Source organism: Chionomys nivalis, chromosome 2 (assembly GCF_950005125.1).
Source record: "Chionomys nivalis chromosome 2, mChiNiv1.1, whole genome shotgun sequence".
NCBI classification, from domain to species: Eukaryota; Metazoa; Chordata; class Mammalia; order Rodentia; family Cricetidae; genus Chionomys; species Chionomys nivalis.
Window position 1 is genome coordinate 82,145,257 of NC_080087.1, and position 25,938 is coordinate 82,171,194.

The following is a 25,938-nucleotide window of genomic DNA, read 5'->3' on the forward strand; positions in this document are numbered from 1 at the left end:
TAAAATTTGAAGTATGTGATGGAACCAGGCGGTGGTGGCGCATGCCTTTAATCCCAGCACTCAGGAGGCAGAGGCAGGCGGATCTCTGTGAGTTCGAGGCCAGCCTGGTCTACAAGAGCTAGTTCCAGGACAGGCCCCAAAGCTATGGAGAAACCCTGTCTCGAAAAACCAAAAAAGTATGTGTTGAGAGCTGGAGGCGGACGCGGCGGCAATAGCAGACGGCACCGCTAGAGGGCGATAGAGGTCCGCGTACGGTGCTTGCGCACGCACACCGTTTTCTAGCGCGCCGAGGCCCGCGCATGCGCACGGCTTCACTCCCGCTGGAGCGGATGTCAAGCGCTCCTGAGCTCAGCGCTCTTTGGTGACCCTAACGGAGTCCACGGTCGGCGATGTCCGAGCTGCCCGGAGAGAGCATGGTCCCCGACCTGAGCCCCATGACTGGCATCGGCGACGTCCTGCAGGGGGTCGTGGGCGGAGGCAGTCGGGTCCCCGAGGCCCCGGAAGATCCGCTGGCCAGAGCCGCCGGGTCCATGCCGTGGGCCGCGGGCCCGCTTCCCAGGCGACCCTCCGGCGTGGCGGGCCTGATGGCCATGCCGCACGTCCACGCGCCGCTGCGCCTTCTAGAGCTGCACGAGCAGCGGATGTTTCAACACTACCTGCACACCAACCCCCTGATCCCCACCCGGCTGCTCCGCGACATCGAGGAGCGTCGCCGGCTATTCGTGGAGGGGTGCAGAGCCAGGGAGGCGGCCTTCGACGCCAACCCTCCGCAGATGGACTCGGACGCCCGCGCCTTTACGATGGCGCTCACCGCCACCGACGCCCGCGGCCCCACCGCCGACTGAGTGGCGGCCTTCGCCTCTAATCCCAGCCCTAGGGAGGGAAGAGGCTAGAGGATCTGGGGTTCAAGGTCATCCTTGGCTACTTGGCGAGTTGGAGGCCAACCTGGGCCACAGGAGACTCTGTCTTTAAAAGATAAAAGATTGGTGGCCAGGAAGTCAGGTGACTCTTAGGGTCAAGGGTAAAGGCAGAAGTCTGGGCAAATGTCATGAGGTGGGAAATTCACTCAGAGTGCAGCGATGAGCGCAGTGGAATGAAGCAGGACCAGAGAGAGCTGGCAGAAGCCCCTTCTGACTTCCGCCTTGTGATCATTAGCTATCTCCCTACCCTCCACCCCCACCCCTGGAATTTGTGGAAACTCAAGGTTGCTTCACTGTATAGGACGATGGTTTTGCAAAGATGAAGTCCAAGAATTACCAATGGGGGAAAACCACAAAGAAATAACCGAGATGCGGGGAGAAAGCAGGGAGACTGGTTCTTAGACACAGTCGCTCCTGGATTTTATTGGCATCAGAAGGCTGTTGAGACAACTTGGACATTTCAGAATTGAGGCGTCATCTCTTCGTCAGCTGACAAGCCCAATGTGCTGTTAATTCTTGTGTTTGATGTTCTAGACAAGTTGTAAATACTCAGATAGAGGGAAATCGTGTGTGTTTGTGAGACCATGTGCAATTGTATCCTTGTGGGAATAGATTTAATATTTAAATGATAGATGTACAATCAAGAGACTCAAAAGTAGCAAAAGATGCTATGGGAAGTTAAAACTTTTCTCTCTGCCAAACTGAAAACTGTCCAAGCAAGCATCCATAGTGATTTGGGGTGGGGTGGGTAGGGTTTTCAAAACTGTTTTCCAGTGCATATACGAGTTGAGACAGTCTAGTACTCCCCCAGTGCGAGTGCTGAGGATGGAACCCGGAGCCTTGCACACACACGTACCACCCTGCTGTGCAGCGGCCTTCCCAGTCCTTTTCAGTCATACAGGGCTGGCGAGATGGCTCGGGTTAGAGGTGTTTGCTGCTGAGCTGTGTTACTGCATTTGATCCCGGGACCCTCCTGTTTCTTCTGACCTCGATAGTAGGTACCTATATCAGTATCTTCGCTTTTAATATTTTCAGTTATATTGAAAGTAATTTTATATTTTTTCTTTTTTAAAAACTATTTAAGGCTTGTATCTTAACATATTTAATGAACTAGTCTTACGGACATCTGAATTGTTTGAAAATGTTTTTATTTTTTGTTTTAAAGATTTATGTGTGTATGTGTGAGTTCACATGAGTACCTGTGTGTCATATGGGTGCAAGAGACTGAGGGACTAGAAGAGGGTGTGGGAACCCCAGAACTAGTGTTCCAGGCATCAGGGAGCCTCCGTGTGGGTGCTGAGAACTGAAACCACTCCACTGAGCCATCTCTCCAGTCTGTTTTTTGTTTGTTGGAAACAGGGTCTCTCTGTGTAGTTCTGGCTGACCTAGAATTTGCTATGTGGTAGACCAGGTTGACCTTGACTTCACAAAGATCTCCTGCCTCTGCCTCCTGCCTAGCGTTTGTGTGTATGGTTTTTGGTTTTTGTTTTTTGAGACGGGGTTTCACAGGACTGGGGCTGATTGTGAAGCCCTGATCCACCCACCTCCCAGACTGTGGGACTAAAGGTGTGTGTCACCATGCCTAGCATTGTTTTGTAATGTTCTGTGCATGTGTGCTTGCTCTTTTCATAGAGAAAACTTAAGATTGGAAGCAGGTAATAGGAAGGAGTGTTGGTATTTCTCAGAGGTATCGCCAGCCCCTTTGGGCCTCTGATAACTTCCATTTGCCCAGGAACTCATGTGCATCTTTCTCGATATTCAGCCCAGTCCTTCAGACTCGGCTGTCAGCTGTGTTTGCATCTCTGCGTATGAGGAGGACTGCTTTCCGTGTGCAATGGCCATTTCCTGTGAACCACCTGTCCATAGCCTGTCACCAAACAGTCCTAGAAGGGTGTGATGGCACACACCCGGACAAGAAGGTCCAGCTGTGATAGCACACACCTTTAATCGCTGCATTCAGGACACAGCAGCAAATACATCCCTGTGAGTTCGAGGCCAGCCTGATCTATAATTAAGTCCCAGGACAGCCAGAAACAGAGTGAGATCCTCAAACAATAAAAGGTCTAGATTCTCAAGTTGAGACCAGCCTGGGCACACAGGGTTGGCAAGATCGCTCAGTGGGTAAACAGCTTGCCAGGAAGTCCGGTGATCCCTGAAACCAAATGAAGCTGTGGGGACAGACCCCTCCAAAGGTGTCCTCTGACCTACCCATGGCCCATTACCACACAATAAATCTTTAACAAGTTACCCTTTCCATGCAAAACGGATGTTTTCTGTGCTGACCACACTGACCCTTCTGCCCTGCAGGCAAGTGTGCTCAACCACCTTCTGTTATGGTTTCCAGACTGACTCACAATGGCTTCGCACATGTGGCCAAGTGTAGCGGTCACCAGCACTCCCAGCGCTCAGAAAGCTGGGACAGGATGACTGAGTTTGAGGCTTCCCTGGCACCACACTGTGCGTGATGAATGTGGATTGGCTGGAATACTGGCATTGCTCTCTGTGCATCCAGGACACTTCCAGCTCTAGGAGAACTCTTCTCCAGATCTTCTGTCTCTCCCTTTTCTATTTGGTTTTTCAAGACAGGGTTTCTCTGTGCATCTGACTGTCCTGGCTTGCTCTATAGACCAGCTGGCCTTGAACTCAGAGATCCACCTACCCTACCTCTGCCTCCCAAGTGCTGGAATTAACAGCATTGGTCACCACTGCCTGGCCCATTTCAATTCTTTTTATTAATTTTTTTAATCTATTTTACATACCAACCAGTTTCCCCTCCCTCCTCTCCTCCCCTCCCCCCCCCTTCCTTTCTACTCCCCCTATCCTCTCCTCAGAAACGGTAAGGCCTCCCATGGGAGTCAACAAGGCATGACATACTAAGTTGAGGCAGGACCAAGCTCCTCCGCACTGCATCAAGACTGGGCGAGGCATCCCGGCATGGGAAATAAGTTCCGAAGCCCAGTTCATGCTCCAGGGACCCTCCCCACCCATTTCAACTCTTAACTATGCCAATATGATCCAAAGTTTTCCAAATATGTCTGAAGTTAGACTGTTGGAAAGGAAACCGTGACAAAAGTAACAAGCTGGCTTTGCCAGTGTGAGGAGCCAAGGCTGACCCACCAGGAACAACTCGTCTAACCTTGTATTCCAAGGAGACTGTATGAGTCATATTCCCGTCACTGGCATGCAATACTTGAGACAATTGATTTCCAAGGAGGAAAGGGTAATTCTGGCTTACAGTTTCAAAGACCTCAGTCCACGGCCAGCATCAGTCCACGGCCAGCGTCAGTCAGTCCACGGTCAGCGTCAGTCTACAGTCAGAGTCAGTCCATGGTCAGCGCCAGTCCACAGTCAGCGCGGCCTTTACCTGGGCTGTGGCGACATGACACATCGTGGCTCACCTCATTGTGGCAGGAAAGCAAGGAGAGAAAGGAAAGGTCTGGAGTCCCAATATCCCTTTCTGGAACTCACATCCAACAGCCTAACTTCCTCCCAGTAGGGCCTCACTTCGTAACGTCTACACACACACACACACACACACACACATACGCATGTGCACATATGCACCACAAGCAGCAGCCCAGCCTGGGGACCAAGCCTTCGCGTGAACCTTCCCATCCTTCCTCCCATGCTCTGTGGTGGACCAGATCGGGGAGATGCTAAGAGCACAGTAGCAGGTGACTGGCGCAGACCTCAGGTGTGAGCATGGTGACAGCGGACATTGTCAGAGGCCAACACAGGGAAACAGATTATATTCTCTTTACTTTCCCCAACCCCGCCCAAGCCCCAGCCACCATCAGAAAAGGACCTGGTTTGGGAGCATTTCAGCCCTTCTCATCATCCCGCTGAGGTTCCTGAGATGGGAAGAAAAACAAAACAGTAACAATTCCCCATACAATATAAGTGTTTCAGTAAAGCTTAGTGTTCTAAGGCAGTCCGTGGATGGCGTTACTGAGTCCATATATATAGTTCATATATGTAGCTCTCTCTCTCTCTCTCTAGAGAGTCTGTATGTGTATAGGTATATTATAGGCCATATATGTGTGTGATCAGTATATATATAGTCCATATACAAGTGTGTATGTATACAGTAAAGATGAACTCAGGTCACAGAACCTCCTCCCTCCACCTCCCCAGCACAGGCCTGCACCACCTTATATGGTGCTGGGGATTAAATCCATGGCTTTTTGCGCACTAGGCAAGCAGTCTACGAGTGAGCTACATCCACAGCCCTTTTGTAGTTGGCATGTGTGGTGTATGTGTACCTGTGTGTATGGGTACACACGTTGTGTGCCTGTGCACATACATGTAGAGGAGGATTGCTGGGAGTTCAAGGATAGCCTGAGCTACACAATGACTTCTAGGACAGCCTGGGCTAAACAGACTGTCTCGAAGAGGGAATGGGAGGCTGACCATAATGCTCAACGAATAAAGGTGCTTGTTGCCAAGTTTGGTGGTCTGAGTTCAATCCCCAGAAACCACACTGTGGAGGAAGAGAACCCACCCCTACAAGATGTCCTCTGACCTCCACATCTATGCCTCGACATTCATGTGCCCCCCAATGTAAAATAAAAGAAGTGCTGCGCCGCGATTTTAGGGTGAGGGCCAGCCGAGCTGGAGCAGCCTGGGTGCTGCCCCCTGCTCTCACCTCCATGCCTCCCCCGGCCTCCAGTGCACCTCGCTCATCTCTGCTACTGCTGCTACCTTTTCTTGATCTCCTCATCGATAACACCCATGAGTTTCTTCAGTCCGGTCTCATCCACAAACCCATCGCCTTTCTGGGTGCAGAGGAGAAAGAGTCCAGATGGGATTCCAACCTCCCAGTACCCCCAACCCCATCCTCTGACCCTTTCAGCCCCCTCGCCCAGAATCACCTTCTTGGAATGGACCAGCTTCCCATCCACAAACACTTCAAACTCCCCTGTTGTCTCGGTAGCTCTTTCCTCCTCCTGGAGAGGGAATGTAGCTGGTGGAGGAGGCTGAGAGTCTCCTCTGAACCATCAGGGTCTGGGAACCCTGACCACTCCCCAGGGCCCCAGCGCACTCCTGGCGAGGGAATGTAGGGAGCGGGTGGAGGAGGCTGAGAGCGCTCCTCTTCCTGTCAGGGACCTGGGAACCCTGGCCACTCCTTCTCCCCAGGGCACCAGCACACTTACAAAGTCCAGAAGGTTTGGAAAGTGATGCTCTAGGGTCTTTTTCAGAAGAATGAACTGAGAGGGAAAAGATGAGGTCATGGGGTCATGGGGTCACAGGATAGGAAACGGACCCCCTTCCAATCTTCGCATCACATGTTCCCTTGTGTTCTGAAGAAGAAACGACTCACCCGAAGGCCATAGCTTCAGAGGCCACTGGAAGCAGAAGGAGGGGGAGGAGGAGAGAGATAAGGGAGACACCATACAGCAGTGAGCCTGAGTCAGACCCCGTCCCTTACCCACCTATAGCATACCCCCTCACCCATGGTACCATCTCAGGGAAAAACCGCCATCCTCCTCCTAATCCCTGAGTGGCTATGTGACTGTCCCCACCCTCCTTCCCTTCTCCCCACCTTGTCCAGCTACAGAACCCTTCTCATTGGGCTTTTTGCTTTGTTGTTTTGTTTTTTGAGGCTGGGAGACATGGGAGAGAAGGGAGAGAGCTGGAGGGAGGCAAGCTTGTAAAGAGGAGAAAGAGACGCTGTGGGGCGGGAAGAGTCTAAATGAGCTGACAGGAAAGGCTGGCAGAGCCAGAGGAAGGAACAGCCCCTGTGAGAAAAGGGCGTGGAGAGGCACTGGGAAGACCGCCCTGAGCCGGTCCTATTCAACCCAGTCCCAGGTCACTGCTTGAGCCTGAGGTGGCATCCAGACTCCCCAGCTCTTGCTTCCCAGCTGCCCCACTACTGCCTGGCCAGCTGGGGAACCAGCAGTAAGTGAGGCGGCTCAGCAGACCATGTCCAGCACCAGTGGACCAGGCAGGACCCTCAGAGTCCTGGGGATCAACAGATGAATAGATGAATGAGAATGAATGGATGAAGGAATTAATGAATGAGAATGCAGGTTAGAGCCAGCAATCATGCAAATGCTGGATAAATGAGAGTAGACAAATTAAGCTCAATGCTACTACCAATCATAGAAATGGATGAATGAATGGGAGTGCAAGCCCGGCGGTGGTGACACACACCTTTAATCCCAGCACTCGGGAGGCAGAGGCAGGCGGATCTCTGTGAGTTCGAGGCCAGCCTGGTCTACAAGAGCGAGTTCCAGGACAGGCTCCAAAGCTACAGTGAAACCCTGTCTCAAATAAATGAATAAATAGAATAGGAAAGAATAGAATAGAATAGAATAGAAAATAGAATAGAATAGAAAGAGTACATGAAGTCGAATGAATCATAGGAAGGAAGAAATGAAGAAGCAGGTATGAAGTCGAGAGGGAGGACTCCTGCAGATCAAGGAATTCTGACTGCCAGGTGGGAAATGCCCATCAGCGATTGGCTAAAGGAGACCGCACGCAGCTCAGAGTCACTCACACAAATGTTTGAAGGAATAGGAGAGAAGGAATGAAGCCCAAAGACAGTAAACATGCAAATGAGAGAGAATGGGTGAATGAATCCCAGGAGCTGTGTGGGCGTGAATAAGGCAGCTGAGAGCCAGGGTGGGGAACCGAACAAAGCCTTCTAGAAGTCAGAACTGTGGATCTGCCTCCCTGCCTAGGGCACACCTGGGCCTGCACATACATGCCCAGAGCCCAGCAGCTGCCCACTTCAGCTGTCACGGGTCGGGGGAGCCACTCACCAGTAAGTCACACGAATCAAAATTCTGTTGGCCGCTGGGGAGTTGTCGCTGGTCGAGGGGACCGCCTTAGTGGAGATGAAGCTGGGTGACGGGGAAAGTGTGGGAAGCCGACCCAGAGCAGGGTCCTCCTTTAGCTGGGTGGTAAAGAACTGTAGTGCAGAGATGGGGCCCGGAGTGGGGCCCGATGTACTGGAGGCCTTGGCGTCTAACTGATGGATGGAGCCCAGTGTCTTGGAAGCCACGGCAGTGAGCACCGGAAAGGGATCCTGAATGCCCTCCGCTGGGATGTGGGTCGAGGATTCCTCCTTTTGAGCGAGTGTGGGACCCTTCGAGAGGGAGCTCGCACGTCTGGAAGAAGAGGGCTGAACCACGGGTGAGGCCGAGTTCGGCAAGGACTCCCGGGCTAGTTTGGGGGCTCTGACAGGTGCCGGGGGTCGCACCGGTGCTGGGGGTCGCACCGGTGCTGGGGTTCGCATTGGTGCTGGGGTCCGCACTGGTGCTGGGGACCGGGCTGGAGCAGGAGTTGGAGCTGGGGTTGGAAACCGGATTGGAGGAGGGGTCGGGACCTGGGCAGGAACTCGGACGGGGGTGGAGGTTCGGACCAGACTCTGATTGTTGGCCGTGGTCGAGACCGGGGCCCGGGTGGAAGTTCGGACCGGAGTCGTGTTGTGAGCCGGGTTCGAGACTCTGACTGGGGTAGTGGTTCGGATGGGAGTCGGTGTCCGGGAAGGGGTGTTTGCCCGGGCTGGGGAGGGAGCGGGCTTCCGCGCCTGGTTATTCATGGTGACCAGGTGAGACCCGGGTACCCTAAGCTGAGAGTCCCGCTTTGCCCTGATCCTTGAACGGGGAGAACATTCGCACCCCAGGGTTCTAAAACGGAAGCAACCACAAGCAGGAACCGTTACACACCGGTTTCCAGACACAGGGCTCTGGGTCTGAGAGGCGGTTCTGCCTCCCGATCTCTCCGAACAGGCCCCGCCCCTGCTCGGTTCCCAGCACCTGCGGGGACACACACACACACACACACACACACACACACGTGTAAGGGTAGCCCCAGCAAATCACCTTGCTTGTAGGGCGGGGTCGTCTGAGGATATTTTTTTACTAATAAATATCGCTGGTGTGCTCTCCCCCGCCCCTTCTGCTTTCCTGTTCTCCGCTGGAACTTCGGGTTCTGTAAGTCTTTTTCCCAATTAAAGCTGAATATATTATTAAAATTTCTGTCTGCCTTCATTTACATCGCTACACACACACACACACACACACACACACACACACACACGCCGGAGCTTGGCTCCGCTGACCCTCCTGCATTTAGCCGCTACGACCTTTAAGTGTTAAGTGCCCGCTTTGCGCTGGGGATTCCCAGCACCAAGCATCTCCGCCAACCCTGCTTCCTGCCAATGATAGGAGCCACACCCAGTATCAAAGAGTGACAGCCTAAAGCCCTCAGAGCAGGGGAGGACTTTAACAAGATCCACAAGATCCCAGAGAGGAGGCACAGGTCTAGAGTATCAGAGAGGATCTCTGAAGACAGGTTACAGCTACAAGATCCGGAGAGAAATAGCAACGCCCCACACAAACAATGCAATTAACACAGAACCAGGAGCTGCCACCATTCTCACACCAGATCATGGATGCCCAAGTCCTGTGTTTTCAGCACCCTGGGAAGGGTCCCTGAAAGCTGTCTAAGTGAGGACCTGTCTTCATACTGTATCCCCAGCTCCTAGAACAAGACCTAGATCAATAAATGCTCGTGGAGCCAGAGTTGGTGAGATTAAAAAAAAAGGTGGGAGGGAGCTTGCTGTGGTTGGGGGTTTGGTTTTGTTTTCACTCTCTGGGGCCCTACTGACCAGCTCTCCAAAAAATACAGAGACTTATTCTTTCTTATGAATGCTCAGCCTTAGCTTGGCTTGCTTCTAGCCAGCTTTTCTTAAATTATCCCGTTTCTCTTTAACTACATTTTGCCTCTGGTTTTTTTACCTTTCTTTATATATGTCTTTCCTTCTTACTCTGTGTAGCTGTGTGGCTCCTGGTATCCCCTCTCCTTTTCTCACTTCTCCCTCTTCTTTTTCTCCTCCTATTCATTCTCTCTGCCTTGCTATTGGCTGTTCAGCTCCTTATTAGACCAATCAGGTGTTTTAGACAGGCAAAGCAACACAGCTTCACAGAGTTAAACAAATGCAACATAAAAGAATGCAATACATCTTTGCATCATTAAACAAATATTCCACAGCATAAAGAATGGAACACATCTTTTTTCTTTTTTTTTTTTTTTTTTTTTTTTTTTTTTTTTTTTTTTGGTTTTTCGAGACAGGGTTTCTCTGTGGTTTTGGAGCCTGTCCTGGAACTAGCTCTTGTAGACCAGGCTGGTCTCGAACTCACAGAGATCCACCTGCCTCTGCCTCCCGAGTGCTGGGATTAAAGGCGTGCACCACCAGCGCCCGACTAAGAATGTAACACATCTTAAACTAATATTCCACAACCACTTACAGGAGAAAAGGGGATGGGTTTGGGTTTTTGTAGGTGAAAACCAGAGGTGGCAGGGATTGGAGCCAGGGACAGTACCGTGTAAGCCAGACAGACCTCACTCTGAGGCCGTGGGAATCACAGAAGAATGTTTTGATAGAGGATGTGGCCAGTTGGTAGAGTTTTCATAGCATTCACAATGTCCTGGGTTCAAGCCCTACTCCTGGCTATGTAGTCCCAGCACTCAGGGGCAAGCAAATCAAAAGTTCAAGGTCACTTTCAGGTACATATAAAAAAACTCAGGATACATATCACCCTGTTGATACCCTAAAAGATGTCAGTCTTTCCCCTTGGCTTTGAGGCAGTATTCCTAAGCCAGGGAACATAGTCCTGATAGGTGGGGGGTAAAGTAGGGGCATGTACTAGATGGTAGGTGGGGGTAGAGTAGGGGACGTGTACCAGACAGCCAATGATAATGTGGATGATGGTGAGAGCTTGGGCCACACTCTGTTAGCTCAGCCTTGGGAGAGCAATTAACCCGTGGCTGCCTGACCAGGATCCCTTGGAAACTCTGGGCTCCAGGATGGTGTGCTTCCTGCTGTGCAGTATCCATACCTATTATCACAGCGTGTTGCCAGAAGTCCCTGCAGTCCATGGATCCACCAGCAAGGGCACCCAGATGTTTGTGCTAGGAACTCAGCTGGATCCTGGCCCACACCCTTCTCCTAATTGGTTGAGTTTTATGTTTATTTTTTGTTTTGATTTGCTTTCGGTTGTCTTTGAGAAATATTCTTGCTATATACCTTAGGCTGGCCTTGAACTTATGATCCTTTTATCTCCACCTTTTTCCCCCCTTTGTCCTGAGACAGGAAACAGGATCTCACTATGTAGCCCTGGCTGGCCTGGAAATTGCTAAGACCAGAGAGGCCTTGAAAACATGACGATCCACCTGCCTCTGCCTCCCAAGTGTTGGGATGAAAGCTTATGACACAAAGCAGACTTCCTTGGCTGATTTTAATCTGTCCTTCCCTGTGCTGTACCATAACCATGAGCCTAATGTCTGGTGAACCTTTCTATCAAAGGGCCAAGGCTAGCCCAGAGTGGGCGCACGTGCCACTAATTCCCAGTATGCATGAACCAGAAGTCAGGAAGCTGCTGCAAACTTGATGCTAGTTTGGCTCACAATTCAGTGGTCCTCAATTTCCCTAATGCTGTGACCCTTCAGTACAGTTCCTCATGTGGTGACCCCAACCATAAAATTATTTCATTGCTACTTCATAGCCATAATTTTGCTACTGTTATGGATTATAATGTAAATATCTGATATGCAGCATACCTGATGTGTGACCTTGAGAAAGGTTCATTTGACCCCTAAGGGGGTCTTTTGCCATAGCATCCTGTCTCGATTTAAAAACAAAACAAAAAATAATTCGCCCAGCATGATGTCACACGCCTTTAATCCCAGTACTCAGAGGCAGAGGCAGGTGGACCTCTGAGTTTGAGGCCAGCCTGGTCTACAGAGCAAGTTCCAGGACAGCCAGCTGCTACACAGAGAAGCCCTGTCTGGAGAAAAAACAAAACAAGAAACAAAAACAAAGCAACTCTATTATTCTCCTTACTAGACATCTCTCTTCCTTAGTTCCAACATCAAAAACAAAGTTCTCAGCCTGACGCAGTAGATCACATTAAGAGCCTTTATATAGATGCCTCTTGGGAGATGAGAAAAATTAGGTTATAAATAAGCATTATATACAACTTCCAACCGCAAAGTCCTCCCAAACACACTTTCCAGCCTCCAGTCAGTGTTGTGTGTGGGTGGGGGTAGAGACTGGGCACCACAAAACAAACAGAAACATTCGGGCTCCATCTCCAGGCGATGACAGAGAAGGGGCCGTATTATGCCTGAAAGGAAACAAAATGAGAAAGAAGCATTAGAAAAGACACGTGGCAGGGGACTGCCTCCGAGCCAAGTGCCCAAGGCCTGGAACATGAGAACCTGGGACTCAACTACCTCTCGAGCATAAATGGAAGGGGCCGGTATGACATAAATGGATCGAGAGTCTCCGTCTTCAGGGTGATTCCAGTCAGCAGAACTGTGGGAGGAGACAAAGCGGGGACCACTCAGACCCCATGAGTTCTCTTTGTTTTCTGCACCCATTAAAGAGGGGAATCACAGATTGGCAAGGGGAAATGACCCCATCAGAAGAAGGCTATAACATCGGGGTAAGAGGGTCCAATCGGGAAGATGCATCAAGGAATCAGGACAATCAAACTGGCCACAGTGACAAAGTGTGCCGTCCTCACCTGGGGCCGTCCCCAGCACCATCTTGTATCCTCAGATTGTTGAGTGCATCGGGCAGCGTGTGGACAGAAGGCTCCCGGGTCCCAGACAGCAAGCGAGTCCCCGGATCCCGGGCAGGGCTTCGGCGACGCACGTGGACAAGCAAGAGGGCGGCGCCGGCCAAGCCCGCAGCCACCAGCAGCCCCAAGGCGGGAGGCAGAAGGAAGCGCTGTGGGTCTGCCTGCCTCAGGCCCCGCGGGACCGCGGGCACCCCGTCCGCACCGTCGAGGCGCACCGAGAACTCGCATCTCACGCCCATGTAGCCGGGCGCGCAGGCGCAAACGAGGCCAGAGAAATGGGCGTAGCAACGGCCTCCGTGCGCGCAGGGGCGAGTGGCGCAGGGGTCGGCGCGCTCCCGACAGTCGCGCCCGCCGAAGCCCAGCGCGCACGAGCAGCGCCGCGCGCCGCCGCCGCCCTCCACGCACGTGCCGCCGTTGGCACAGGCGCGGCCTGCGCAGTCGTCCAGGTGGTGCTCGCAGCGCGGCCCCGCGAAGCCCGCGCGACAGCGACAGCGCAGCGCGTAGCCCAGGTCCAGGCAGAGGCCGCCTGCAGGGAAGCGGTGTCAGCACCCGCGGGTCCCCTCCCGCCCCCTCTGCTCTCTCTTTGACCAGACTTTGGAAGTTCCCGGTCTCAAGAGCCACGTCCTTGAATCAACTGGCCCCAAATTTTGAACAGGTCTTAATATGTAGTTGGACAAATGCGGGGGTCACAGGTGCAGGCCACCAAGCAAGGCTGCCCAAGACTGCTTCTGCCTAGTCCTCTCTCCTTCCTTTTCTCCCCTCTACCGCCTTCTTTTCCTTCAGGTCTCTATCGGTTCATAGGCCCTTACCTTCGGTTCAGCCCAGAGCCACTGTGCCCTGTGCCTCTCTCTTGAGTTTAGTGGGCAAAAGAGGAGCCCCGAGAGAAGGCAACTGGTGGTACTTGCCAAAGGGCAGAGTCTAGTACTGTCCCTCCCGTCACTCATTCCAAAGGAAACGATGGGTCTGAATATTAACTCAGGCTAACTTTGAACTTATTATCCTCTGATTCAGCCTCTGGAGTGTTCAACTATGCAACCATGTGGACTGGCTCAGAGGTTAAGAACACGGCTGTTCTTCCGGAGGTCCTAAATTCAGTTCCCAGCAACCATACGGTGGCTCACAACTATCTATAATGAGATCTGGTGCCCTCTTCTGGCATATGTATACATAATAAATAAATTTTTAAAAAGCAAAACAAAACTATGCAACCATGCTCAGCTGCAAACCGTATTTTGGCATCACCATATCTACCAGACTGTTTACATGTCATGGTCTCATTTAACCCTTTATTTGGTTTGGGTTTTTCGAGATGGCCGTGCAGTCCATGCTGCATGGAGCCCGTTATATAGCCCAGAATAATCTTGAACTCGTGCTCCTCCCGCCTCTGCCTTCTTTCTAGAGTGCTAGATTTATAGGCCCAATGCGGCCTCGTCTAATCATCAATACATCTGTCAAATCGGGGTTCTCTAGAATCTTCCTGTGGCTCCACCTCACTCAAAGGAAAAACGAGAGAGCACCTTCCCGCAGGGCGGTGCCTCTAATCCCGGCATTTGGGAGGCAGAGGCAAGTGGATCTCTGTGAGTTCCACAGAGCTAGTTCCAGGACAGCCAGGGCTATCCAGAGAAACCCTGTCTCGAAAAACCAAAAAGGGGTGGGGGGCCGAGAGAGAGCACCTTCCCATCAGATCCCCAGGGCCCCCACCGTCATGTGCCTGACCTATCTCTCCACACTCACACATTGCCCTCACTCCTGATCCACAACAAGCTAAGCACATCATCTATCCTATCAGCTCCAAACCAGCAGGGGTTTGGCCTTCCCTCTCTGCTACATCCTCAATGCCTAAGTCAAGGCCTGACAGACAGTAAATTCTCAACAAATACATGAGCTGACCATTCTGTCTGCTGTGGAATGGACTAGGTAGAGGAAGGAGGGTCAGGTCCCGAGGACTTAGGGCCACATAGAGGCAGGATTCCCACCCCATCTGAGCCATGCAGAGACCCCACTCCGACTCCCTCCCCCAACTGTATATCCTCCTCCCTCCCTGCACCGCTGGCCACTCTGGCTTCCCCACCTCACCATTCTGACATGGCTGCAGGCTACACCGGTCCACCCTCTTCTCACAGTTGGAGCCTTGGAAACCAGGCGGGCAATGACAGACATAGGCAGAGTCAGGTTCTTCGCCACCAACACACAAGCCGCCATTGAAGCAGGGTCCATCTGCGCATGTCACCCCGCTCACCTCACATCGAAGCCCATAGAATCCCCGGGGACAGGTACATTCAAAGGAACCGGAGGTTTCCTGAAGGGAGAGAAGTTGGCTTTGGGCAGGAGGCTCCTTGGAGCCAAATCCCTTCCTTCTCCTTAACCGCTATGGGTGGCTCTTTGTCCACCCATACGCGTGGACAGGACTTCCCCAGGAGTGCCGCTCGCAAGCCCTTCAATCTACTCCATACTGTATTCTGCACGTGGAATCCCAGACTGTGGGAGGCTCTGGAAGCCCAGAAAGCTGTTCCCACCAGACCTGTGTCTGCCACATGACACCCACCCGCCGTGGCCACCCATACACACACACACACACACACACACACACACACACACATACCAGCTCTATGCCCACTTCCCCCATGAAAGGCAGGAGCCCAGGATGGCCTGGAACTCAGGATGCTCGGAGTCCCAACTGCTGGGATTACAAGGGTGAGCCTTCCCCTAGGAAGGCTTCTTTCCTGCCTGCCCCTCACTCGAAGACCAAACTCAGCACCCTCCATGTGCAAGGCAAGGATCAGACACCGAGCTACAGTCCTCGCTTCCCCACAAAACTTCTTGGATTAAACTCTGGGCCTCAGCCGGGCGGTGGTGGCGCACGCCTTTAATCCCAGCACTCGGGAGGCAGAGGCAGGCAGATCTCTGTGAGTTCAAGACCAGCCTGGTCTACAAGAGCTAGTTCCAGGACAACAGGCTCCAAAACCAGAGAAACCCTGTCTCGAAAAACCAAAAAAGAATTAAAAAATAAAATAAATAAATAAACTCTGGGCCTCTTGAATGTTAAAAAGGCGCTTGACGACTCCTGAGCCAAGACCCCAAACCAGCACTGGTGGACTGTGGGCAACAGCGCTTCCGCTGAGTCACACCCCCAGCTCCTTATTGGAGGATTCTAGGCAGGCCTTCCTCTATTGGTCCACGCCCCTAGCCCCTCCTTGGAAAATTCTAGCGGCGCTATCTCCAGCAAAGAAGGCTTCTTGAGCTCCCTTCTCCTATTCTTTCTCTGTAATCTGAGTCTCAGTGTCTCACCTACAATCAGCATCAGAAAACTCGCGGGATTCTACTCTCCCGGCATCCTCTTTCCCAGCTCTGTTCCTTTGCTCCCTGCATGTTCTTTCCTAGCCTGCCCCCTCTAGTTGCCGCCTATTGGTCCAGCCTTGGGTAGTCCTCAGGAAGAATGTCCGATGCCTCCACCCTGCATATGTGCTCCATGCCAAACCTTCAACTCACAGCGGCCCCACGGACTCCGTTATTGCCACTCACACGCCTTGTGACACTGCACTGCCAACGTTTTGCTCTTCAATAACATTCTCATATCCTAACCTACTTTAAGGTCTAAGATGCAGGCAAGACACCACCAGGAAGGCTTCCCAGATTGCTGCTACCTGACTGGGATTGCAACCTCGCAGGCTACAATGTTACAGAGCCCAGAGAGCGGGAGATCTACTCCTGTCAGACATGGTGACACATGACACGCACCTGTAATCCTAGCAATCAAGGTGGCTAAGGCAGAAAAAGGAGCTCTGGGCCAGCCTGAGCTACTCAAAGTTCTTGTCAGGGTTACATAGCTAGAACCTATCTCAAAGACATCGTGTGGGGTGGGTTTGCCAGAGGTGATAGCACACTCCTTTAATCCCAGTGCTCATTAGGCTCTCCGTGAGTTCAAGACCAGCCAGGTCCACAAAGTTAGTCCCAGGCCAGCCAGGGCGAAACAGTGAGACCCTGTCTGGGAGGGGGCACTGAGGAGGTGGTTCAGTAGGTAAATGATTTCTGTGGCAACATGGGGACTTGAGGTCAGACCCCAAGCACCCATGTGAAAAGAGGGCTTGGCGGCGCACATCTGTAATCCCAGCAGTACTGAAGGATAGAGACAGAAACCCCGCCCGGCAGTCCAGCGGGCCCAGCCCCCTCTGTGCTCACTGGGAGACCCTGTTTCAAGAAATTAAGTGGAGAGTGATAAAGATACTGGTCTCCATGCACATGTGCGCATGTACACACACACACACACACACACACACGGAGTTGTAAATCAAGATGAAGTCGGAAAGAGATACTGACGCTACAACTGCCTCCGTTGGCACATGGGTTCCCATCACAGGGCCCAGGTCCAGGTAAAAGGCACCCAGTGCTGGCAGGACCTGGGACCCTGGAGTTCAGGCAGCTGCTGGTGGAGACAGGGACAGTGCAGAGGGGTCCAGTCCAGCCCTCTAGGCAGTGGCATTCATCAGGCTCTTCACAATAGCCGTGCTCAGGGCTGCAGCCCTCTCGACATATGGCTGAGGAAGCAGAGGAGAGGTAGAGAGAACAAGATGTGAGTGCTAGAGCAGGCTGAGATCCAGGGCCCTCGGTTCCCTGAAGGATATGGATGGGATGTGGGAGGCGACTGGGATCCTCGCTTAAACAAGAAGGGCAGGAGAGAGCGCAGGCCAGGCCACCCGCCACACAAAGGGACTCACGTGGGGCTTCGCACTCTTCTGGGAAGGGCGCACAGGGGAGCAATCCCGGGGCACACCGCGAGGGGACACTGCTCGAGCGGCACAGGCGCACGCAGGCGGCTCCTGCAGCAGGGGGCTCACAGCGTGCGCGGTAGGAGAAGTGCAACTCCCATGGGCCAGCACGCTGCACATCACGGGCCCACGGACCCCCAGCCGCCAGGCGTCTGCGGCCGGCCACACGTGCTAGCAGGTTCCAGGCGGGTCCTGCGGAGAGAATGGAGGGCGCTGGGACTCAGGGAATCCCCATCCTTCTTTATCTAACCCTGGGAGTTCCTTGAGAGATGAAGGCTAGATGCTCTCCCTTCCATAATGCACCCGGGAGCCTGCACATCACACTTCACCTACTGTCAGGGTAGCAAGTTTCCTAGAAACCAGATTACGCCCACATTTGTCCTAGAATGCTTGAATATTAAAATAGGAGACTTTTAACATCTTGTAACCTCAATATCTATGGACGCCTCCGGAAGTGAGGTCATAGCGCCCCTGCATGGTCTTCCAGTTTGTAGTGGTTCTGCTCACGCCTGTAATCCCAGTAGACATCTCAAAAAGAGCAAAAGGTCGACCAGACAGATGGTGCAAGGCCTGGTATCAGTAGAGTAACCTTATCTAGAAAGCTGGGAAGCGATAAGCCCAAAGCAGTGGCTCGTGTTATAACATCAGCACTAAGGAGGCTGAGGCAGGAAAATGGTGAATTCCAGGACAGCCTGGGATACACAGCGAGTTCAAGGTCTGTCTACATTATTCTAGAACCCGTTTCAAGAAAAAGACTTAAAATTTAAGCCCAGCACCAACGTGGTCTACAAGAGCTAGTTCCACGACAGGCTCTAAAGCTACAGAGAAACCCTGTCTCAAAAAACAAAAACAAAACAAAACAAAAAAAACAAAAGACAAACAAACAAAGAAAAGATTAAATAAATGGATTTTGGAGCACTTTAGATGTCTCGTTTTTGGATCAGAGATGCTCAACCTGTGTCATTGCTACGGTTAGGACCCTTAAAATAGATTTATTTAGTTTATGTGTATGAGTGTTTTACCTGGACGCATGTAGGTGGCAAAGGAATGAAAAGCACAGGAAGAAAGCATTGGAGAATTAGAGCCATGGATGTGAGGCACTGCGTGGATGCAGGGAACTGACTGAGCCCAGTCCTCCATGAGAGCAACAAGCACTCCCAACCAGTGAGCCATCCTCCAGGACTCTTCTGTACTCAAACTGCCCACAGATTTAGAGCCACTATCCCAGCACCACATCTCAGGGCATCCTATGATGATATCATAGGCCTGGGAGTCCCATGAATGCTCCACCTTAGAGGCAACTCATGACTGTCCTGAACCCCACATTGCCCCTGCCTACCGAAGTTCCAAGATGGAAGACACTCACCTCCAGCACGCTCTCCCAGCTGTTCTCTCCAAGTTTCAATGATGAGGGAGAAGGTGCCCTGGTTGGGTGGAGAAGAGAGAGGAGAAAGAATGGAGGCTAGTGGTCAGAGAAGTCTCTCATGAAGGCCAGAACACGGCATGGAGTCTGGAAGCCAGTTATGGGCCTGAGTAGGGAACACTCCCAAAGGAGCAGTCAAGAGAGCCTCATTCGGGATACCTATTGAGTCCCTCAAAAAGATCATTGTGCCAGGTGTGTTTGCACAAGCCTGTAACGCCAGCACTCGGGAGGCTGAGGTAGGAGGGTTTCGAGTTTGAGGTCAGGATGGAGTACCTAGCAAGACCCTCACAGGTGAGGAAATTGAGGATGGAAAAAGTGAAACGCCCAAACTTGTGTAAATTCCAAATACTGGCCTACTCCTTTCTGAGCTCTGCAAGCTGCACGGATGCCCGAGGACTCTGACCGGGACCTGGTAAGGCGGGTCCCAACCAGAAGAACTGAAGTTGAAAACAGGAGAGATTAGGGGAGTCCAAGAAAGCACTTTGGAGGATCTCTGGATGCAAGGAGATCTAGAATGAAGACAAAGACACCCCCCCCCCAAACCCCTGCTTGCTGATTGCATGCCTAGAATTCAGGAAGTGGGGATGGGAGTGGGGGTGGAGTCGGAGGCAGAATTCAAGACCAGGCTCAGAAACACAGTGAGCTCAAAGACAGCCAGGATGAGGAGATACATACATAACCACAGAAAGATGAGAATCCCAGTTTTTAGACATTCCCAAGGATGGGTGCTGAGGGTTCTGGGAACGTGGGTTCCAGGGGTAGTTAAAGTTGTGGGGCACGAGAAGGTGTCGGGAGCTGGGGATAGAAGGAGGTGGAGGGCTGGGTAACAGAGGTGGGCTCACCGGCCAGGCATCGCGGAACGGCACACGGACGAGGCCGTCGGGTAGCGGCAAGGCAGCAGCAGGCGCTCCGGGCTGCTCCGTGTAGACGGGACCACGAGTGCTCAGTGCGGCGCCCAGGGCGCACAGGGACTCGGCGGTCTCCTGGGAGGCTCCCGGCTTCAGGCAGACCCTGAAGAAGAGGCGACAAGGGCCTCGGGCGTTGCAGGGGGACCTCGGGGCCCCGGGGCCTGGTCCCGGCCCAAAAGAAATAATCTGCAGCTCGAAGACACCGGCTGGCAGTGCCTAGGATGGAGAGGGCCACAGGGTTAGGGGACCTCGGAGACCTGGGCATCTGTCTGCCCAACGAAACCTCCCTAGGACCTCCAGGTCTCTGCCCGATTTCATCTGTCCCTTTCTTTTCTGTATCCCGCTGAGTCTGACCTGGGGAATGAGAAGAGCCAGGATCAACGTCTGGAGAAGCAGAGCCACCTGCAGGGAGACCATTGCTTTTGGGGACAGGGTGGGGGACAGCCTCGGGGAGTCGCAGCTGCAGAATCCCGGAGCCTTATATCTGAGGGGACGCCCCGCCCCCTCAGTCAGCCCCTTGGCTCCCAGGGATCGAGGGGGAGAGGGTCGTAGGGGAAGGGACACAAGAACTCTATGTGGGCGATTTGATGGGGTTCATCCTGAGCCTGACTGCGGGCGCCAATCTGAAAGCGACAGGAGTTGAAAGTGACCGTCTGTGTGCCCAGCGAAGGCCTACTGGAAGACGAACTGACTTTGTGTGTGTTATGTGGCTCTGCGGTGTGGGGTGTTAACACGGATGCGAGACTGTAACGGATTCTAAGATTCTGTGTCTTCCCGAGCGGGAGAACTGAAGTTCGGGTGACTTTACTATGTATCTATGTGCATTCCTCTCTATCCTGTAAGTGATTACGTGAGGTACTGCCCTCTGTGGAGGACCCTATGAACCTGTGAGGGCTGTGTATGCGTCTCCAGCTGGCTGTGCGTGAGGTTCTAAGTGTTTGGGAGGCCCACGGACGTAACCCTGAGTTAATAACTTGAAGATCCTGGATTCTTGGTGGAAGGCCCCACGTATGCATACACGAGTGTTTCCCCGCCTCAAAACAAAGCCTCTCTTCCCCAAATCCAGCATCACTAGACTCACCAGACGTCAGGCTAGGAGCCTCGCCTCGGAGGGGCCTCCCAGCTGTATGTAAATGTCGCCATCTGCCGGGCGGCCGCGCCCCTCCCCCTCTGGCCGCAGCTGGGCCTCCCGTTTGGGCTCAAGAAGGTGTGAGGGGCAAACTGGCAGGAAATGAGTCTTCAGGCACCAGGGGCCCGCTCTCCACCCCAGATAATGTAGCCCCCCCCCAGGGGGGTGGGGGAGGGAGGAGCCCTTTAGTATTCCAGATCCAAGCAAATAAAATCACTTATGTGCAGATGCCCAGTCTCTAATCATTGTCTCTGCGGTGGGTGCTGAGCAAAGTTGCTTAAATGGAGGAAACCCATCATACACACACACACACACACACACACACACACACACACACCGGTAAAGAATAAGTTAATACTCAGAGCTAATGATTTTAGGGAAAATACGAGTTATACCTATACCCACGTTTGTCTTACAGAGCGGAGGCAGTTATAGACCTGCTCAGTAATTATTTGGTAGAAAAAGAGCCCTAGGTGGACATGGTGGGGCAGGTCTCTGATCCAAACACTGCAGAGGCAGGACAATCAGGAGACAGAGGCCAGCCTGGACTTCATGAAACCTTTCCCAAAATACATCACATACCACAAAAACCCACCCCACCTGAGCCTCACTCACAAGGCTGTGGGTTCAGCCAATCCCCAGCATCGTAAACTCAACCACAAGGCAAGATAGTTTCCAGAACTCCACGGCACACTGGAAGCAGACTTTCCGGGGTTTCTGAAAGGCTTCTTGGCTGTTTAGGACATAGAGGCCATCTGAGGTGACATCTGTGTTAGGGTCTGAAGCCCATGCCTGCAGCACACCGGGCCATCCGCTGTCTCATTTCATCCTAGGCTGTTCTCATGCACCTTCCCAAGAGGCCTTCCACGTTATCCATCTAATCTAAACCAGCATCTTCTGGTTAGTTTGGTGGCTTAGTGAGGTGCTTGCCTCCAAGCCTGTGACCTGTGTTTTATCCCTGATCCACATGATGGAAGAACTGACCCCAAATACCCTCTGACCACAAAGGTGGCGGGCGGCATGTACAGACACACCCTACCCCCATACAAATAAAAGTAATAATAGCATCTCCAAAGACCCAAACCACTGCTTTTCACCTGTTTCGTCTCTCCCTCTCTCCCTTTGTGCTAAAGACTGAATGTTCCGCATGCCTGTTAAGCAAGCATTCTATAGCTGAGCTACACTCCCAGCCCTTCTGTATTTTGAGAAAGGGTCTCGCTAAGTTACCTAGGCTAGCCTGAACCTTCCCAGCCTCAGTTTGCTGCATAACTAGACCTACAGGCTTGTATGTTTACCCTGCTCCACTCCTTTTTAATTTTTTTTTTTTTTTTTTTTTTTTTTTTTTTGGTTTTTCGAGACAGGGTTTCTCTGTGGCTTTGGAGCCTGTCCTGGAACTAGCTCTTGTAGACCAGGCTGGTCTCGAACTCACAGAGATCCGCCTACCTCTGCCTCCCAAGTGCTGGGATTAAAGGCGTGCGCCACCACCGCCCGGCCTTTTTAATTTTTTTAACTTATATTTTAGGTATGAGTGTTCTACATGTATACCTACGTGTCAGAAGAGGGCATCAGATCCTATTATGTGGTTGCTGGGAATGAAACTCAGGACCTCTGGCAGAGTAGCCAGTGCTCTTACCCCGCTGAGCCATCTCTCCAGCAGCCCCCACCCCATCCCCTTTCATCTTTCTTTAGGCTCCTGAGGATGGCCTCATCGCACCTTCCCCGAGGTAGCAGCAGCACAGTGGGACTGTGCTTCCCATCACCGTTGTTCACTTCCGGGAGCCTGGTAGTAGGGGCCAGCGAGTACTTAAGCAAATGAGTGCAATAAAAAGGGAACTGATTTCCCAGAGGAGAAAGATGCTCAGGCCTTGCCCAAGGGTGGAACCTGGAAATCCAGATCCTGTAGCTGTGCCTGGGGGGGAGAAGGGACCTGGTTACACACAAATGACTCCAACAATAAAGCAGGCATTGGCCGGGCAGTGTTGCTGCATGCCTTTAATCCCAGCACTCGGGAGGCAGAGGTTAGCCTGGTCACAGAGCTAGTTCAGGACAGCTAGAGCTGTTACAGAGAAACCCTGTCTTGACCCACTCCCAACAGCAAAAAAAAAAAGAAAACAAAACAAAAAAACAAAGCAGTCCTCAAGCACAGGGCACTTGGAGTTAAAATTCCCAGGCCCCATCATATGGGCATTTTCTGAGGACTTCTGCACCTATGCCCAATTCTCTCCTCCGTGTGAGTGGACAAGACACAGGGTCCAGGGCACCAAGGTGAAGGGAGAGATCTGAAGGACCCACTGGATGCTGAAGCAGGCAGCACCCAAAGTACCAGAGCCCCGATCTCCAGGGCAACGGAGCAAACTTCTTCCTTATGCTGCAGGGAACAGACTCAAGTCACAGTTAAAGTCCATTCTAGGCCGGGCGGTGGTGGCGCACGCCTTTAATCCCAGCACTTGGGAGGCAGAGGCAGGTGGATCTCTGTGAGTTCGAGACCAGCCTGGTCTACAAGAGCTAGTTCCAGGACAGGCTCCAAAACCACAGAGAAACCCTGTCTCAAAAAACCAAAAAAAAAAAAAAAAAAAAAAAAAGTCCATTCTAAAAGGGTGTGCAGCACCTGACTGTAATCCCAGTACTCAAGGTCAAAATCAGTCAGAGCTATACAGCAAGAGTGCCTCAAAACAATGCCCTCATCAAAGGGTTCTGTGAAACAAAGTGTGACCCCCCCCCCAGCAAGTTCCCTCCATGACAATCCATCCCACCCAGGACCCTATCTCTGACACCACTTTGTCAAGCTTTGTCCTGCCACTGTTCCTTCAGACTCAGCCTCCAACTCAGGGCTCCAGATGCAAAAACAAGCATTCCTTAAAACAGAATCTTAGCCAGATGTGGCGGCACACACCTTTAACCACAGCACTCTGGAGGCAGAGGCAGGCTGTTTTCGGTGAGGTAGTATCCAGTTTGGGCTACAAGTAAGTTCCAGAGTGAAACCCTGTCTTAGGAAAAACAGAGGGAAGTCTTCAGGACGTGATAGGGTACTCCTCTATTGCCCAGTTCCCCAAGCTGGGAATTCTGCTGTGAACTATAATTCTTTGAGTCTTGCTACATGACCAGTCGTGCTTCAGGTGCAGCCATTCTCACGCCAGGTCTGAATCTTAAGTGCTGAAATTACAGCCATGTGGCACTACACCAACCCTTCCTACCAACAAGGACATTTTAAACAGCCACAGTGCAGCAGCTAAGCTGGTCCATTGTTTCAAATTCGTGAAAGCATCATTATTATTACAGCTGGGACAACACAGATGCTGGCTGGGGCAGAGAGCTTGGGTAAGAGACAAAATGGACACTTCACCCTACTTTAGACAGGAACAAACTAAGACAGAAGCACCTTGCCTAAGGTTTGTGTGGCCACTACACGAGGGCCTATCAATTTGGTAAGAGCTATTATTGGTGGGCTGGGGAGATGGTCAGCAGTTACGAACACTGGCTGCCTCACCAAGAGACCAGCACTCACAAGGCCTCTGGAAATCTCTGCGGACTCAATGTCTCTCTGGCTTCCATGAGCACCCTAAGTACATAGGGCAGCGACAAAGTCCTCATACATAACAGAAAAAAGAACAAGTAGTGGGACTAGACAGATCAATCAGCAGTCAAGAGTATACACTGCTCTTCCAGAGGACCCAAATTCAGTTCCCAGCACCATGCTGGGCAGCTTTCAACTGCTTGTGAAGCCCAGCTCCAAGGGCTTGGGTGCATGTACTCATATGTGCACTCGTACACAAACACAATCAAAAATAAATCTTTCTTTCCGGAGACAGGGTCTCTCTGGGTAGCCCTGGCTGTCCTGGAACTCACTTTGTGGACCAGGATGACCTGAAACTCAGAGATCCACCTGCCTTTGCCTCCCAAGAGCTGAGATTAAAGGCACCACCATGGCCCAGCTCAAAAATAAATCTTTTTTTTTTAAAATATTTATTTATTATGCATACAATATTCTGTCTGTGTGCATGCCTGCTGGCCAGAAGAGGGCACCAGACCTCATTACAGATAGTTGTGAGCCACCATGTGGTTGCTGGGAATTGAACTCAGGACTTTTGGAAGAGCAGCCAGTGCTCTTAACCTCTGAGCCATCTCTCCAGCCCCCTCAAAAATAAATCTTGCCGGGCGGTGGTGGTGCACGCATTTAATCCCAGCACTCGGGAGGCAGAGGCAGGCAGATCTCTGTGAGTTCGAGACCAGCTTGGTCTACAAGAGCTAGTTCCAGGACAGGCTCCAAAACCACAGAGAAACCCTGTCTTGAAAAACCAAAAAAAAAAATAAAATAAAATCTTAAAGGGGCTGGAGAGATGGCTCAGCGGTTAAGAGCATTGCGTGCTCTTCCAAAGGACCCGAGTTCGATTCCCAGCAACCACATGGTGGCTCACAATCATCTGTAATGAGGTCTGGTGTCCTCTTCTAGCCTGAAGGCATATATGCAAACAGAATATTGTATCCATAATAAATAAATATTTAAAAATAAATAAATAAATCTTAAAAAGAACTATGAGTTTATAGATGCTGAAACTGACTTCCAGAGAGGCTAAGTAACTTGTTTGGAACCACAGCACCCATAGCTGGAACTCATGACTATATATCACACAGCTATGCTGTTTAAAGCAGAAGCCAGTGGACTCACACGCTTGTTAAAATGAAGAGGCTGGGGATGCCGCTCACTGTAGAGTGCTTGCTTAGCATGGAGTAGACTGGGTATCTTGTTAAAATGAAGAGGCTAGGGATGCCGCTCACTGTAGAGTGCTTGCTCAGCATGGAGTGGACTGGGTATGGTGGTGCACAGCTGTAATCTTGGCACTCCCGAGGAGGGGAGATCAGGAGTTCAAGGTAATCCTTGGCTACAGAGCCACTCCAAAACTACAGATGACCCTGCATCAAAGCAACAAGCCAAAATCCCACAAAAGAAAACAAAAAAACATGGGCTGGAGAGGTGGTTCGGAAGTTAAGAGCACTGGCTGCTCTTCCAGGGGACCTGAATTCAATTCCCAGCAACTACACAGTGGCTCACAACCATCTATAATGAGATCTGATACTCTCCTCTGGCCTGCAGGTATGCATGAAAGCAGAATGCTGTATACATAATAAATAAGTAAATCTTAAAAAAATAAATAAAAAAGAAAAAAAACCCAAAACCACAACAGCTCAGAAGGGTAAAA

The 25,938-nt window shown here is 51.8% G+C and overlaps 3 protein-coding genes across 3 annotated transcripts; 1 reads left to right on the plus strand and 2 right to left on the minus strand.

Annotated features, from left to right (window-relative positions):
• Positions 1–320: 320 nt before the first annotated feature.
• On the plus strand, positions 321–3,627 carry Eid2b (EP300 interacting inhibitor of differentiation 2B). The gene has a single exon (XM_057762107.1). It carries the CDS (start codon positions 390–392, stop codon positions 843–845), a length of 456 nt encoding a protein of 151 aa, XP_057618090.1. The 5' UTR covers positions 321–389; the 3' UTR covers positions 846–3,627.
• Positions 3,628–5,617: 1,990 nt separating this feature from the next.
• On the minus strand, positions 5,618–8,466 carry Selenov (selenoprotein V). The gene is made up of 5 exons (XM_057763320.1): positions 7,685–8,466; positions 6,241–6,265; positions 6,074–6,127; positions 5,792–5,866; positions 5,618–5,695 (listed from the first exon to the last, which is right to left on the minus strand). The coding sequence occupies exons 1-5, from the start codon at positions 8,464–8,466 to the stop codon at positions 5,618–5,620; spliced, it is 1,014 nt and encodes a 337-aa protein (XP_057619303.1).
• Positions 8,467–11,910: 3,444 nt separating this feature from the next.
• Positions 11,911–20,028, minus strand: Dll3 (delta like canonical Notch ligand 3). Its single transcript, XM_057762869.1, has 9 exons — positions 19,966–20,028; positions 19,546–19,827; positions 18,647–18,704; positions 17,230–17,472; positions 16,832–17,049; positions 14,591–14,813; positions 12,458–13,040; positions 12,165–12,246; positions 11,911–12,055 (listed from the first exon to the last, which is right to left on the minus strand). Exons 1-9 carry the CDS (start codon positions 20,026–20,028, stop codon positions 12,050–12,052), a joined length of 1,758 nt encoding a protein of 585 aa, XP_057618852.1. The 3' UTR covers positions 11,911–12,049.
• Positions 20,029–25,938: the final 5,910 nt, after the last annotated feature.